This window comes from Chrysochloris asiatica, unplaced genomic scaffold, assembly GCF_000296735.1.
Source record: "Chrysochloris asiatica unplaced genomic scaffold, ChrAsi1.0 scaffold00294, whole genome shotgun sequence".
NCBI lineage: Eukaryota > Metazoa > Chordata > Mammalia > Afrosoricida > Chrysochloridae > Chrysochloris > Chrysochloris asiatica.
Window position 1 is genome coordinate 1,790,183 of NW_006408812.1, and position 14,642 is coordinate 1,804,824.

The 14,642-nt window shown below is 41.0% G+C and overlaps 1 protein-coding gene across 2 annotated transcripts in view; it reads left to right on the forward strand.

Annotated features, from left to right (window-relative positions):
* Positions 1-8,990, forward strand: part of UNC5C (unc-5 homolog C (C. elegans)) — a 605,975-nt gene extending 596,985 nt beyond the window's left edge. The window contains exons 15-16 of one of the 2 annotated variants that reach the window (XM_006874688.1): positions 6,918-7,096; positions 8,134-8,990. In XM_006874688.1, coding sequence (XP_006874750.1) covers positions 6,918-7,096; positions 8,134-8,299 — 345 coding nt within the window. In that variant the 3' untranslated portion in view covers positions 8,300-8,990. The remainder of the gene's footprint in view (positions 1-6,917; positions 7,097-8,133) is intronic. The other variant, XM_006874687.1, reaches the window with a different exon arrangement.
* The last annotated feature ends 5,652 nt before the right edge of the window (positions 8,991-14,642 follow it).

Genomic DNA, 14,642 nt, shown 5'->3' on the forward strand with positions numbered 1-14,642 from the left:
CCTTTTCTCAATGTTTCTCTTGATGCTCTTGCATCCCCTGCTTCCTCCATTTGTCTCTCTTCTCTTTTGGCCTCTTTCCTCAGGGAACTCAGCTACCTTTGCCCTAATCATTCCCTGTTGACTGGGATGGAAGTAGAGGGATCAGCCTCAACACCCTTCCCCCACTTCTCCATTTCTCTCCTTTTTTTCTCCATTCTGAAGGGAGTATTGTCTTGGACTCCTTTCTCATAAATCATTCTCTAACTGTAAGGAGATATGCTCCTTTCTCCAGGGTGGAGGGAATGTTCCAGAAGTCTGAGGAGGCTTCAAAAAGTTCGAGGAAATTTTCCCTTATCGTTTCATTCCATTTTTCAATGGACTTTAAGAAGCCACCTTGTAGAAGTAAATCTATGCAGTTCCCCCCACGTGGTACTCACCTCTGAGGATCTCCTGCTTGAGTTGGGCAGGTTTCTACGTCCATACTCTAGAAATAATAACAATCATTGCTTCTCAGAATGCCTCTGGAAGGAAACAGGAGGCTATTAACACCCTTATCTGCTATCTTGGAACCAGAAGCTGTAGTTTGGAAAGTGGTAACACTTCATACTGGAGGAACAAAGGAAACAGAATCCAAGGAGTGAGGACCTGGTATAAGGCAGTATTTTCTGGGGCCTCATGCTAATCTCTGTGCTGTTTGCTGAGCCACAAAGCACAGGGTTGTCTTATGTTAAGACCAGGGTGAGACAGTGTATGATTTAAAATACTCCTTTTCCCTTACAGTCTCATACTCAGTGACCAATGAAATGTCAATGTGTTCAGCTCATCCTGCTCCCCATGCCATATTTAAAGACCATCTTCCTAAGCAAACCAAAGGGAGAGCAGAGTGTATCAGCCCCAGTGACACTCTATCCTTCTTTCCCACAGCCTGCCACAGTGCGGTCATCATTTCCTCCTGTAGTTTCATCAGACTTTTGACTCATAAACAACTTTAGTCACAGACCCTGGTGACATTCATAAGGCATGATCTCGGTGTCAGGGTGCCATGGCAACCGCCGGGCCTTCCGATGTGCAGGCCCTATCTCTAGGCACACAGCACCACCCCTGCTGGTTTGGGAGGGTGTTTTCACTTTCCAGACCCAGCAGGTCTGCAAAGTTCAATAACCACCAAGCTCCAATGACAACAAAGGCTGTGGAATTTTGGAGGGGGATGAGGAGGTCTGGCCCTTTGATGCTTGCTTTCTGTTCAGCATGAACATTTGCTGTGTGATGAAAAGGTGGATCAGATGCAGCCACAAATGAAAGAGAGCCCTAGAGCCCCTTCACTGCTCTCCCCTGCTAGGCCCACCACCTCCTCACAGGAAAAAAAAAAAAAAAAAAAGACAGTTTTGCATAGCGTGATCACCATTTAAGGACTTTCTTTCTTATGCCAACATCTAGGAGAGATGATTTCTTTTGCAACTTGGCCACAGTCCATAGTGGGCTCAGACAAGCTAGGCCTCCAGTCATGATGGAGATATTTGCCAATGCACAACAGAGGAGCAAGGCACATGGAGCACAGAGATGGGAGAAATGTGCGGAGTCTGGATGACTTTAGGGATTAAGGGGCACTCTGCTGCTTTTACTTCTGGGTCACTGACTGAGTCCCACCATTGTTGTGAGCTTCTGAATGCAGGGTGCACAGAGGAGGGAGTGTGGGCCTGGGTGCTGATGTCAGGGCTGGGTGCTGCCCTCAGGAACAATTGACTCTGGAGAGTCCTACAATCCTGATCCTCATAAAAGGCTGTAAGAAGGAGTACAATATGATGGCTAAACCATAAACAAGTAGAGAAAAGAATCCATTTGTGGTTTCTTTCTTCTGAACAGAGCTCATTCCTGGGATCACACAGCAAGTTGGCAGGTGGGCTGGCGTAACAGTTCTGATGTCCTAGCTTCTGAGAATGAGTTGACTTGCTAGGAATATGCCTCCCCTTTTATGCCACTCCCCACTCAGCAGCACCTACCAAGTACTCAAATGTGATATGTTTTACCAGTTGCCATTGAGTCAAGTATGACTCAAGGAAATCCCATATGTATGACAGTACAACTGTGCACCGTAAGGTTTCCAATGGCTGAGTTTTTTGGAAGTGGATTGCCAGGTCTTTCTTCTGAAGTACCTCTGTGTGGACTCAAATTTCAACTCTTTCATTAACAACTGAAAGACATATAAACTCACTGCCATTAGTCAACTCCAACTCAAGTGGCCCTGTATAGGGTTTCTCAGACTAAATCTTTATGGGAGCAGACAGTCTCAGACACACTCGGACATTGATTCACACCCATACTTTTACTCTTCCAGACATTTTCATTCTTAAATTTCATCTCTGTGAATTTAAAGGCTTTTTCTAGTTAGAAAAACTCTGCCAGAAGCACCCAGAGAGGAACAACTGGCCAGCTCTTGAAATAACCACAGTCTATAACGGGCTAGGCTCAGTTAACTATTGATGCAGAACATTTTTGCGTACACAGAGTGTTTTTTGAATGGATAAAATGAAATCATTTGGTACAACCTTTCCATATTTTTACCTTCTTACCTTGACTTTTTTCTAAAGCCTGTTAAAAACGTCCACTGTAAAACTCTAGTTTTTTAAAGCAACTTTGAGAAGTGTCCGATGATGAGAAAGGAAAGTCTTGACTCCCTGGAGCCCTGAAATGATGTGTTTATTACCCATCACAGCTGTTTGGTTAATGTTGAAAAATCAAATGCTTAACTAAGGGAATCATAACATCAAAGACAGATGGTACCAATATCATAAATAATTATTGTAATAAGCATTGTGTGAGAGTAAACTGTACTTTCACCTGGAACTTACAGAAGAAGTAATAGCAACTGAAATTGCTAAACTGAAATGTCAGTGTATATATAGTATTCTTTACCAACTGAGGCTTTTATCAGCCGTCTGATAAGAGAGATGAGAAATAATGTCCTCTTCAGCTAGCTGCTTTTCACAGAATAAATAGAAACAGTTGCCCGCGCTTGAGAGCTCAGGCTTTGAATGTCCACATGAAATAGTGATGAGAAAGTGGGGACAATATGGATCTGAAAGCAGACCTTCCTGACATTCATGACTATCTCTAACTGAACTTCCTCTTCAGGATTATACAGTGAGAAAGGCCAGACCCTTTGCCACATTTAGTTGGCACAAAGCTCAACTTGATGAGATGTGATGAGCTTCTATCAGGAACTAGTGACATCCTCTTTCTCTACTAGAAAAAAAGTATTTTCATTAATGTCAATAGATTTATTGAGAAGCTTAATTAATTAACCAATGCTCATTGGTTAATAATATTAGTCAATATTTATATATTAATAGACAAGGCACTGTGATGAGTAGCAGAGGGATTTTGAAGATGACAAAAATACTCTCACCTCTAAAAGATTTGAGAAGGAAGTGATAAACCAGCACACACAAGCTAGAATACAAGGAGCACCATGTTGTGGTTGTTGATTTTCATCTTGTGGATTCTGACTCATGCTGACCCCTTGTGTCCAGAGTAGAATTGCTCCATAGGATTTCCAAGACTGTGACTTTTCAGAAGCACATCACCAGGCTTGTCTTCCCAGGCACCTCTGGGTGAGTTTGAACTGTCAAACTTTTAATGAGTAATCAAGCACTTAATAGTTCACATCACCCATGAATTCCTGAGGTGTGTCATTTGTTGTCGTTGTTAAGTGCCATTGGATGTCATAGAGCTGTGGAAAGTATTATGGGAAGTGTGCTGATTTGATGCCTTTGGGTGGCTTTGTTCTGGAAAGCCCACTACACACGTCTCTTGGACCAGAATTTGAAGGGTTTGCCCCGCTAAGATTAAGTGAAAGAGCTGCCAGGGTTGAAGAATTGTCCTCAGAAAAGGCACAGAGAATGAGTGGTTTAGTCTGAGGAAAGTATGATGCATCCTAGGAAGGACAATATGACCTGAGGAAGGTTGGGGTCAGAATGTCAAATGTCAGAAACAAATGTGTGTGGACCCCTGTGTGCATGAAGCCTGCCTCTGTTCCTTATCTTCATCACCTAGATGGCCTCAGGCCAGCCGATGAAGCAAGTAAGGCAAATATATCTGTTAGTACCTAATTGAAAGTCAGCACTTCACGTGATAAAAAGGGGAAGGGCATGACATGATAAAAAGGGGAAGGGCATGACATTTAAAACGTAATAATAGGATGAAGAAGAACCTGGGTTACGCAAATTAATATGATCAATGGCTGACCTAAAGGCTGGAGATCAGACTCCATCCAAAGGCACCTCAGAAGAAAGCCTATAGCTTTAGGGTCGCTTGTAGGACAAGAACTGGACTGCTAAGTGCAAGGTCAGTGGTTCATACCCACCAGCTGCTCCAGGGGAACACTGTCGGGGTCTTTATGAGTCAGAACTGACTCAGTGGCATTAGCAACATAGCTATAAATCAGAATGAAGTCAATGGCCCTGTTTTTTTGTTTTGTTTTGTTTTATGGATCAGAGTTCTACTCTGATGCACATGGAGTCACCCAAACTGACTTGATGCCTCCTAATTAAAAAGAGAGACAAATCTTTTAAGATGATTAGTCTGGCATAGATTTGTAAAGAAGACCACAGGTAAGCAGTATGGAGTTACTGTGGTCAAAAGAAAGAATTCTACGGGTCATGAATCAGAGCTGCAAAAAGTAGAGCTTTCCTTGAGCAAACAACATAATGTAAGCTTATTGTATTAGTTGGGGCTGGGAGTAAAGAGAAATTCTGTTATTTCCACAACACAATCCCATCGCCCACAATGAGATCCTGCTTGCTTCTTGTCTAAGCATTAACAATAAAACTTCAAAGGAGACCTACCATATCCCCCAATAAAACATTGCCCCGGCCCTCCCTGGTTCACAGTGGAGGCTACAGTTTGCTCAAGGAAAGCTCACCTAATTCAGATTTCCTAAATAGAACTCTGGTAGCGTAGTGGGTAAGAATCGGGCTGCGAACTGCAAGGTCAGCAGTTCGAAACTACCACCTGCTCCGTGGGAGAAAGATGAGGTTTTCTGGTCCCGTAAAGATTTATAGCCTCGGAAACCCTGTACAGGGTCGCTATGAGTCGGAACCGACTCCACGGCACACAAAACAACAACAAATAGAAGTTCAGAGTCCTGGTGTGGCACTGTGGGTTACTGCGCTGGGCTGCAAGGTTACTTTGAACCCCAAGGTTGGCAGTTCAAGCTCACCAGCCACTCTTCAGAAACCCTATGCGGGGTCGCTATGGGTCAGAACTGACTCGACAGCACTTAACAAAACCAAAGACAACAAACAGAACTCCATCGATAAGATAATCACTGGCATGTGAGCTCAGATCACTCATCTGTCTCCATTCTTTAAATCCATTGTTCCTCGAGAACCTTTTCCTCTCTCCTCCTAGACCTTAGGGTATGATGCTGTGCCTCATTCTTCTTTCTTTTTTGGGTGGTTTGGGTGTGGGGGGAGGTTAATGGTGGTGTGGGATTTGTGAGATGTGTTCCTCATTCGGGGGTCTGTAGTACTCCATACCACAGTCTTCAAAATCCTCTTCTGAGCTGGAGTTAACACACAGGAGCCATTGGAATCCTCGGAATCTTAGTGTGCCAAGTTTGGGGTTTTAAAGCCATACACTGTGATCATAGCCAACAACACTGTGAATATTATGATAAAAGAAAGAAATTGAGTTTTCTCTAAAATGTTCTCCAAGCCCCTGGATGGCCTCCTCTGTGCATGGGGATTATACAGCCCTTGATTTCAGATTGCAGAGCACAATCTTGGTCATTGGGATACAGGGCACAGACCCATTTGACATCATCCCCTCGCTCCCTGCTTTCACGCCCCCCCCCCCCACACACACACACAGTTCCTGTGTTCCAGCTGCTATAGAGGTCATTGCAGAAATGCCTGGAGTAGTTTAGGGGACTCGGCAAAAATGACACTGACCCCCCTCATCTGAGCCCTGATCAGGACACTAGAGGTTTCCTGATGGCTGAAACTGCACGTGGCTAGTTTGTCCTTCAAGAACTAATTATCCACAGCAAGGAGCTACCTGCTTGAAGAAAAGAGAGAGACGACATTTAAAGTAGATTAAGTAGATTTTTGGTTATTGCTTTAATAGCGCCCAGGCAAAATTTGCTTTTGCAACCAGCAGAAGTGATCCGAAAATGATTAGAGTTTTTCCTGCAGATGAAATTCAAATTTTGCATCTTTGCCGTTTTATGAGCTGAAATGATTTTAAGAGCCAATTTATGGTTTTCTCTGCTAAAACTCGATTTTTACAAAAATAAGGAAGCATAGGTATCAGAGGATGTCATTAGCAGCTTACCCTTTACCATTTTCTTTTTTCAATTAGTCTTAATTTGGTTTCATTTAAGGAAGAGCTGTGCTCCATCCACTTCTTTCAGCAAGAGCAGCACTGAGCCATCTTGGGCAGGGGAAAGAGGGGGAGTTTACTCAGGATTTGCTCAGGGCAGTCTCTACAGGGTCAGATAGTTTCCTGAAGCTCTGAACTTTCAGCCTCTAATCTCAGATTATTCATTCTCAAAGAACTGCCCTTTTGAACATTTCTTCCCGCCTGAAATGTAAACCATTAGGAGCACCGATATTTTCTCTCTTCTCTTCTCATCCTGGAGAATCCCATTAGGACAACTGTTACTGAATCTTGCAGGAGCTTTCCATCCAACCCAGCCCTCACCTAAGACCCATAAATCCACAGGCTATGCAAAGTCAGCTCCAAAAATACCTCTTCCTCTCAGCAAGGTTACAAATAAGGAATTACAATTTCCAGGCCAGGAAGAAGCCATTCTTTCTAAAGAGAATAGCACTCATTCTCTTCTTATCTCTCAAAGCAAAGCATTATGCTGATTGGTTCAACAGCAGTTGCTTTTGTCTTCAGAAACAATGTTGCGTTGTTCTCTTACTGAACTACAGGAACCTACTGGCATTGATCTGCCTCTGCTGGATCCAGCGAGCACCATCACCACCATCACAGGCCCCAGTGCTTTCAGTATCCCTCTCCCCATCCGGCAGAAGCTCTGCAGCAGCTTGGATGCCCCACAGACCAGAGGACATGACTGGAGGATGCTGGCCCATAAGCTAAACCTGGACAGGTGAGTGTGGCCAGGCTCCAGGACCAGTTTCTGTAAGATCTCCCGCTCTCAGATTGGTTACTATTGCACCAGAGACCAGCTGCAATGATAACATTGACCATCTTGAGCAGGAGAGAGTGCTGCTTATCTAGGAATCCCTGGGTGGCCCAGAAGGTTAAGTATTCAACTATTTAACTGAAAGGTTGGTTCAAAAACCTCAGATGAAAGGCCTGGCATTCTTCTTCTAAAAGGCCACAACCTTGAAAATCCTATGTCAGCAACTTAGAATTGGGCTTTATCTGATGTTTGTAAGTATCAGGTTTTGTGGAGCATTTTGGAAAGCTGATGGGCTAAAACCCTCTAGATAATTTATCCATTCACTGAAACTGACATTTTCAGCCACAAACTGCCAGGTCAGCAGTTCAAGCTATCCAGTAGCTCTGTGGGAGAAGAACTGGATAATCTGTCCCCATAAAGATTCCAGTTTAGAAAAGCCTATGAGGCAGTTTGACTCTGTCACATGGGGTCACTGTGAGTCAGAATTAATTGGATAGCACTTAAAAGCACCAACAAAGTAATTATCGTTCCCATTTCCTGTTGAGCAGGATATAATACTTTTTACAATAGAATGCTAAGCACAGCATTGGTATTACATTGTGTATGTTGCTTTTTAAATCACCCTCAGAAGTCTCTACTTTGTAGAGTTTTGCCATCATTACCAAGCAAAAAACATGGCAGTGACCTGTTAAAGATCATCTGCGCCTGGACTGGAAAGAAAACATAAGTCTCTTGATTTCCTGTTTAGGATATGACCCAGAGACATCTTGTCTCTTAAATTATCTTACTCAGAGTTGAGGTTAACAAAGTTAAACATCACATCTCCTGTCTGGGACTGATCTAATTAAATATGGGCTAGTTATTTAGGACATCACAGTTTTTCATGCAGAGTTAGGATACTTAAGGGACAAAAGGAAAGACAGAAAGTTTTAACTGAATAAAAGCAGAAGAGAAAATCTGTAAATCATGCCATTCAGCACATTTCCTCTTCCCAACTATAGGTACTTGAACTACTTTGCCACCAAATCAAGCCCTACTGGTGTGATCCTGGATCTTTGGGAAGCACAGAACTTCCCAGATGGAAACCTGAGCATGCTGGCAGCTGTTTTGGAAGAAATGGGAAGACATGAAACGGTAGTGTCTTTAGCAGCAGAAGGGCAGTATTGACCCATGCCAGAACTGAAAATGAAGGATGAAAATACATAAGGAGTTGTAGCTGTCCAGAGGATCAGAACTGAGGAGGAAATCCAGACTAGACCAATGAGCTTCACAGGCAAGATTGCAGCGGGAAAGAGAAGGAAAACAGATACAACTACCAATATACACGCCCACTTTCTCGGACATCATCACAGGAGTTAACAATTGTGTAAATGTGTACCTTGAATTTAGAAGTCAACCTAATTTTCCTCTTAGTTGGGCTGTATGCTGTGTGGTATAGGATCTTACAGTTTCCTAGGAAACGCTTTTTATTGCTATCCAGATATTTGGATAAACTTTCTTAACAAACCCAATTTCTACAAACGTTGTTTACATCAAATTGGACAGGGATGCAGACACTATCCATGGCTCTTTCTATTTTTGTTCAAATCATTTGAAGTTGAAGCTGTGGACGATTTGTTGTGTCTATTTCACATTAGTAACGTACAGAGAAATCACAGACTTTTGCTACAAATCTTGCGCATCATGTGTCTCAGATAATCCTCCCATCAGTGTCCTGTTTTCTAGAACGTGTAGAACCAGTGTTACCATTTGTATCAGGGAAGTGGAGAATCTAAGTGTAAAGGAGAAATAACTAAAACTCCTTAGTCCTTGGGGGGAACCTTGTGGTGCCCTTGGGAGAATAAAGCTGTAGTATTGCAGGGAAGATAGCGATTCATTCTCAATCACACAAACAAGCATTTCTTCACAACATGTGTTTGTAATATGCAATTTGAAGTGTTTTTTTTTTTTTAAGTATCATTATTATTATCATTATTATTATCAATTAGTACTTACAAGTATTCTAGTAAAAAGATTTTCTTTTAATTGTTTTAGTTATAAGTGCTGTTAGTATTTGTTGATGAGACCAGCCTCGACTTCTTAGATAACACATGAGAGCATGGTCACAGTTTAAGTCAACAAGTACTACTTCCTTGACCTTTTGCCTTTCTGCCACCATTCTTCTCTGGAAGAGTAGTAAATGCTTACTGGCTTTGTCAATCTGTTTTTTTCGGCTTACTCAGACAAGGTCTCTCGCCTCTAAATCTTACAAGGAGATGTGCTCTATATTAACTTAGCATAGTGATCACGTGTAGTCTCCACTGAGCTCTTTCTATCTTAGAGGCAGGATGGTTGGAATAATAGCTTCTGAACTGGACATCAGAAAACCAGTTCTCCTTTGGGGTTTGCCAGTGTCTAGCTGGACAAGTCACTTAACCTCACTGGATTTCAGTTTCCTCACCTGGAAAATGAAGGGGTTAGAATAGATCATATCAAGGTTCTAATATGCTGGATGATGTGATGCCTCTAGTCTCATCTATTAGTCTTAAGACCATGTTTTATTCTAACCTGGATAATTTAAACAGCCATCTTGGGGATTTTTTTTTTTTTTTTGCATCTCTCCCACCTCGGGGTACATGATGGCTTTCAAGTAATTCTAAGAAGATAATTGTTCTACCCTGGAACATATATGTGTTATGTGTTCAAGTCTTGTCTTTCATTACTGCATTATGAAGGATTCTTTTATTAACTACAATGTCCTTGTTGTCTTTTGGGACCACTAGCCTTCCTGACTTCTTGCAAATTTTTGTCTTAGTCTCTTGACATATCTTGACCACTCGTGCAAGCTCAGCCAGCAGTAGGTATTTGGTGCATTCTCTTTTCTCCCCTGTTAAAATTTGCTTTCATAACTGTTGTTGTTAAGTGCCGTCAAGTTGGCTCTGACTCACAGCAGACCTGTTTAGGGTTTCCAAGGAGCAGTTGGTGACTTTGAATCACTGACTCTGTGTTTAAAGCGACTTTGTGGTCCAGTGTTTTATTCCACAGCACCAATTGTCAATATCCTTTACAAAGGTTATTTAATTCATTCATCTACAACGTTTTATCCTGCATAATGTTAGTAAGGTGGAGGGTCAGAGAAAAAGAGGAAGACCCCCAGTGAGATGAATTGGCAGAGTGGCAACATCAGTGGGCTCAAGCGTGGCAACAGTTGTGAGGTGGGCCCAGGACCAGACAATGATTCGTTCTGTTGTCCATAGGGTCGCTATGAGTGGGTACTGACTCGATGGCACCTAACAACAACAACAATGTTAGTAAACACCTCAGACTATTTTGTGCAAGTCAGGAAGTTTCCTTGGAACCACTGTAAGCTCTTTGTTTTAACACAGGGATTTGATTCATCCAGCAGGTGGGGAATAAACCATCAATGGCCCAATAGCCAAACCAAGATTGAACATCAAGCATGCATGGGTATCAATCAGAACCTTCAGACATAACAGTGGTTTGTTCGGGGGCTGGCACCCTCCATATTGCTAACTGGGTCTGAATTAGGAATCATTTTATACAATTTTTCTTCTTTCTATTTTAGTGATTTCTTGAGATCATCATCAAAGAAGTGTTGATTCTTTATGGAACATGTTCTTTCATGCCTTTTATTTCTTACCTTCTGTGTTAGGCATATATTCTATCACTTGTTCTCTCTCAGGCTACTTTCTGCATTAGGGTTTCCATATATAAAAATATGTGCTACTCTGGTTGTGGAATTGAAAGCCTGAGCAATTAAGCAAATTTAGTGGATATTTGTACCAATACATATTTGACCAAAAAATATTAGAAGGACAAAGAATAAGTATAGTCCATTGCTCTATCTTGAAAGAAGTTGGCCAAGATTTCTGATCAGTACTGGGGTGGAGGGGCTATCATCTATCAGAATCAAGAACCAGAAATCTGAACTGGATCCTTATTGAAGCTGCTAATGTCTGTGAAGTGAAAAGAAGAGGGACACAGATATGTAATTATCCAGATAAATCAATTCCAGACTTTAGCTCAGAAAGATAAATAAATGAAAGGTCATCAACATGAAAATGTAGAGTGCAGGAACTGTGTTATTGAAGACGCTGAGGACCTTTTGGGGTTCACTTCAGATATTTATTGATGTTGCCTTCAGCCAGCATCAGAAAAGGAAAGAATAATTCCTTGTAAGTGAGGCACTCCTTTGCCCTAGAAACTTGTAACATTCTTTATCAAGTGAATAGCCTTTTTAAACATATAACACATCATTTATGTCAAATACTGTTTACTGTGAATTCTGATTTCTTTCTCTTTTGGAGTAAAGAAATATCTGTTACATTGTCATCAAATTAAGAAGGTAGAGACTCAACAGTTCATTTAGTAAGGGATGCACTTCATCAACATTCCCTGCCTTTCATTCCTAAGCCTTCTACTGAGCTCTGCTGAAAGACCTTGTTTTATGTGTATGTAATAAATTTATCACTTGTGCATTGTGCCACCTAGTGGTGTACCACGCAATCTACCATAACGTTAATACTATCAAAGTTCACCAAAAGTTGTCTGACAAAGTGAGTATCTATAGAGTTCAGCAGGATTTTCATGACAGACATGTAAACATTTTCATTCCAAATATGTAATATTCTCACATTCTTCCCTTTTAAATGACCCATTCCAAATGTCATTTCAAGCATTGTATTTCATCAACTCATTTATACATAACACATTTTATGAAAATCTGTAGAAAGCAATCTTTGAAAGTTATTTTTTAGTGTTTATATTCTTTGCTGTACTTAATTAGTGCTAAACATCTTACTTTTGTTGTTGTTGTTGTTGTTAAGTGCCGTCAAATCGGTTCCGACTCATAGCAACTCTGTATAGGTCTTAACCAACCTTTCAGTCCAGTGCACAAACCCGCAGCGCCACACCAGGTCTCATATCTTACTTTTAGTCCCCTAATATTTATCTTTGGAAATGTTAAGTGGCCTCCATTTAGGAAGAATTAGGTTTTATAGCTACAAATGGGAATACAATGTCTAAGGAACCCTGGTGGCACTGTGGCACATTGGTCTGCTAACTGGAAAGTTGGCAGTTCAAACTCACCACTTACTCTGTGGGAGAAGATGAGACTATCTTCTCTTGTAAAGATTTATCATCTCAGAAACCCCATAAGTAGCAGTTCTACTCTATTCTATATGCACTGGAATCAACTCGATGCCAGTGGTGTTAGGTGTGTCTGAAAAATTGTGCTTGTTAATGATAGAGAAGAATGTTTTCTTCCTTCTGATTTTGGTGAACTAGAGGCAGAGGCTTCATCTTGTTTCTTCTAACTTCACTCATTCAAACTTTTGAAAATCAATCAACAAGGAAAAGTTGGGATTCAGAATTATTTACTGGGCGTAAGATGATGTTAAAGAGCATGGGTAATGATAACATTCTCACAGATTTTCACCAACAGAATCTTCCAACATAGAGACTCACAGGAAAACCTCATCCTCATAAGAGCAATCTAAGCACTTAAAAGGCATGACAATTCTTTGAGTATTTAGTATGAAATGGCAAATCCTCTAGCCATTTCCATATACACAGTAGTTAACTGTCAAAAGATAGAGTCATTCTTTAGGAAAAAGTCTTGGTATCTGTTCTCAGGACACTGAAAAGGCAACATTCAATGGTGGGTTTTGTTTACTTACTTGTTTCTCTTATAAACAGTTAGAGGATGGAATCAAGACTTGCTACTTCTAGATGAGAACAAACTAGATTTGCATGTATCCTTATGAGGTGTGATCTGTCAGGGACCAGCAGTTGTGGCTTTAATCTTCTGGCTCAACTGTAATCTCAGTGTGAAGGCAAGATCCGGTACACTCTCACTTATCTCCCCACAATACATAAGCCTTGACTTCTATCAGGCCTACTCCCATGGGACCAAGTAAATATCAAACTAAGAACGTACTAGAAAGTATACAGAAGATAGAAAAAGTCGATGTATTAAGTTTTCAATCATCAAGGTGAATGTGAATCTTAACTTTTGCTGAGCAATTGTTCTGGGCAAGATAGCAGGTTCACAGAGCCCTTAGAGCACGTCTGAGGCAGATGAGAGAAAGGCCATGAAAACACAGCCGAAATGAAATTGGTTTTATCCATCTTCTTTGGAAACAGAAGGAGCTTTTGTGAATTCAGAACTTGGTTACTCAAAGCCAATTATTTGTAAAGATGATGATGGCCAATGGGCATTAGATTTTATAGATCCAATAAGCAAGTATATCTTTATATTATATTATCTCAAGGTAATAAAAAACATTTTTCTACCTTTTGAGTGCCTCGTAGGACCAGCAATTACACTTTGGATTTTTGTTTTACATTATTTTGCGTTGTTTTAATGTAACCTTACTCAGCTAATGTTGACTGAAATGTTAAGGAGAAATCTTTCCTCTGTGTAATGAAGCGCTGTTTCTCTACCTTAAGAGACCTGTCTGTATCATACCTGGTTGTAATGATACTTTGCAAGATTTCTCTAATATTTTTTTAATGGAATAAGGCATTAGAGGAATAAATATATTATGACCAATGTTAATTTAAGCCTATATCCATACAGGACAACTAAGTAAAATGAAGTCATACATACTTCAAGAATTCTGACCTAAAAACCTGCTATTTTTGAAAAGTAGGGAAATGGCTTTGGGTGAGTTTTCTTTACAGACTAAATTCAAAAATCAACTGCCTTGTGGCTGTTCCTGTTTCCAGAAATCATACTTTTAGAACTGTCTTCAGAAGAGTTCCTGTGTCCAAGCTTTTCCAGTGGACGATTACCTCCCTCTACTGACCTGTGGGCTCATTCAGCCAAATGTAACAGTTACCCATAGAACTCGTAGTGGGGAGGAGAAAAGCATCATCAAGTCAAATCTATGGGTTCTCCTCAAATGTACCAGCAATTAAACCCAAGCAGTTTAAGAGGTCGTTTCACAGCCGGATATATACTTACCTGTTGTTGTTATTGCGCTGCCAAGTTGGTTCCAATTCATAGTGACTCTGTATAGGGTTTCTAAGAGTGGCTGGTTGGTTTGAACTGCCTACCTCCTGGTTATCCTATTTAATCTCATAGAGCCTGTGCATTTAGGGTTATATCCTGAGATCTTCAGCTCTCCTTGCAGTATATATTAGAGTTATGGTCACAACTGATAAGAATAAAAGAAGCTGATGTAGTCAGTTACTCACCAGCCCAAATATTTGTTACTGTTCACCAGCCTCTTAACATGACATTTCAGTCAAATTATAAATGACTGAAGGTCACATCGCTTCAGGGTTCTTTACAAATAAGCCCATATAACATGTGTGTCATCCTGAAATTCCAAATGTCTGTTGGGCTTGACCCTATCAGACATGCTGTTGAACTTTCTGGTACTGACAGTGGATATCATAATCTTCCGTACTGTAGTTCAGAACATGAATTGGGTCTAATTATGCTGATCAGCAGCCTATAGCTGATGAGCCCTGAGCTTCTGATTCTAAGCACTATGGCGAGGCA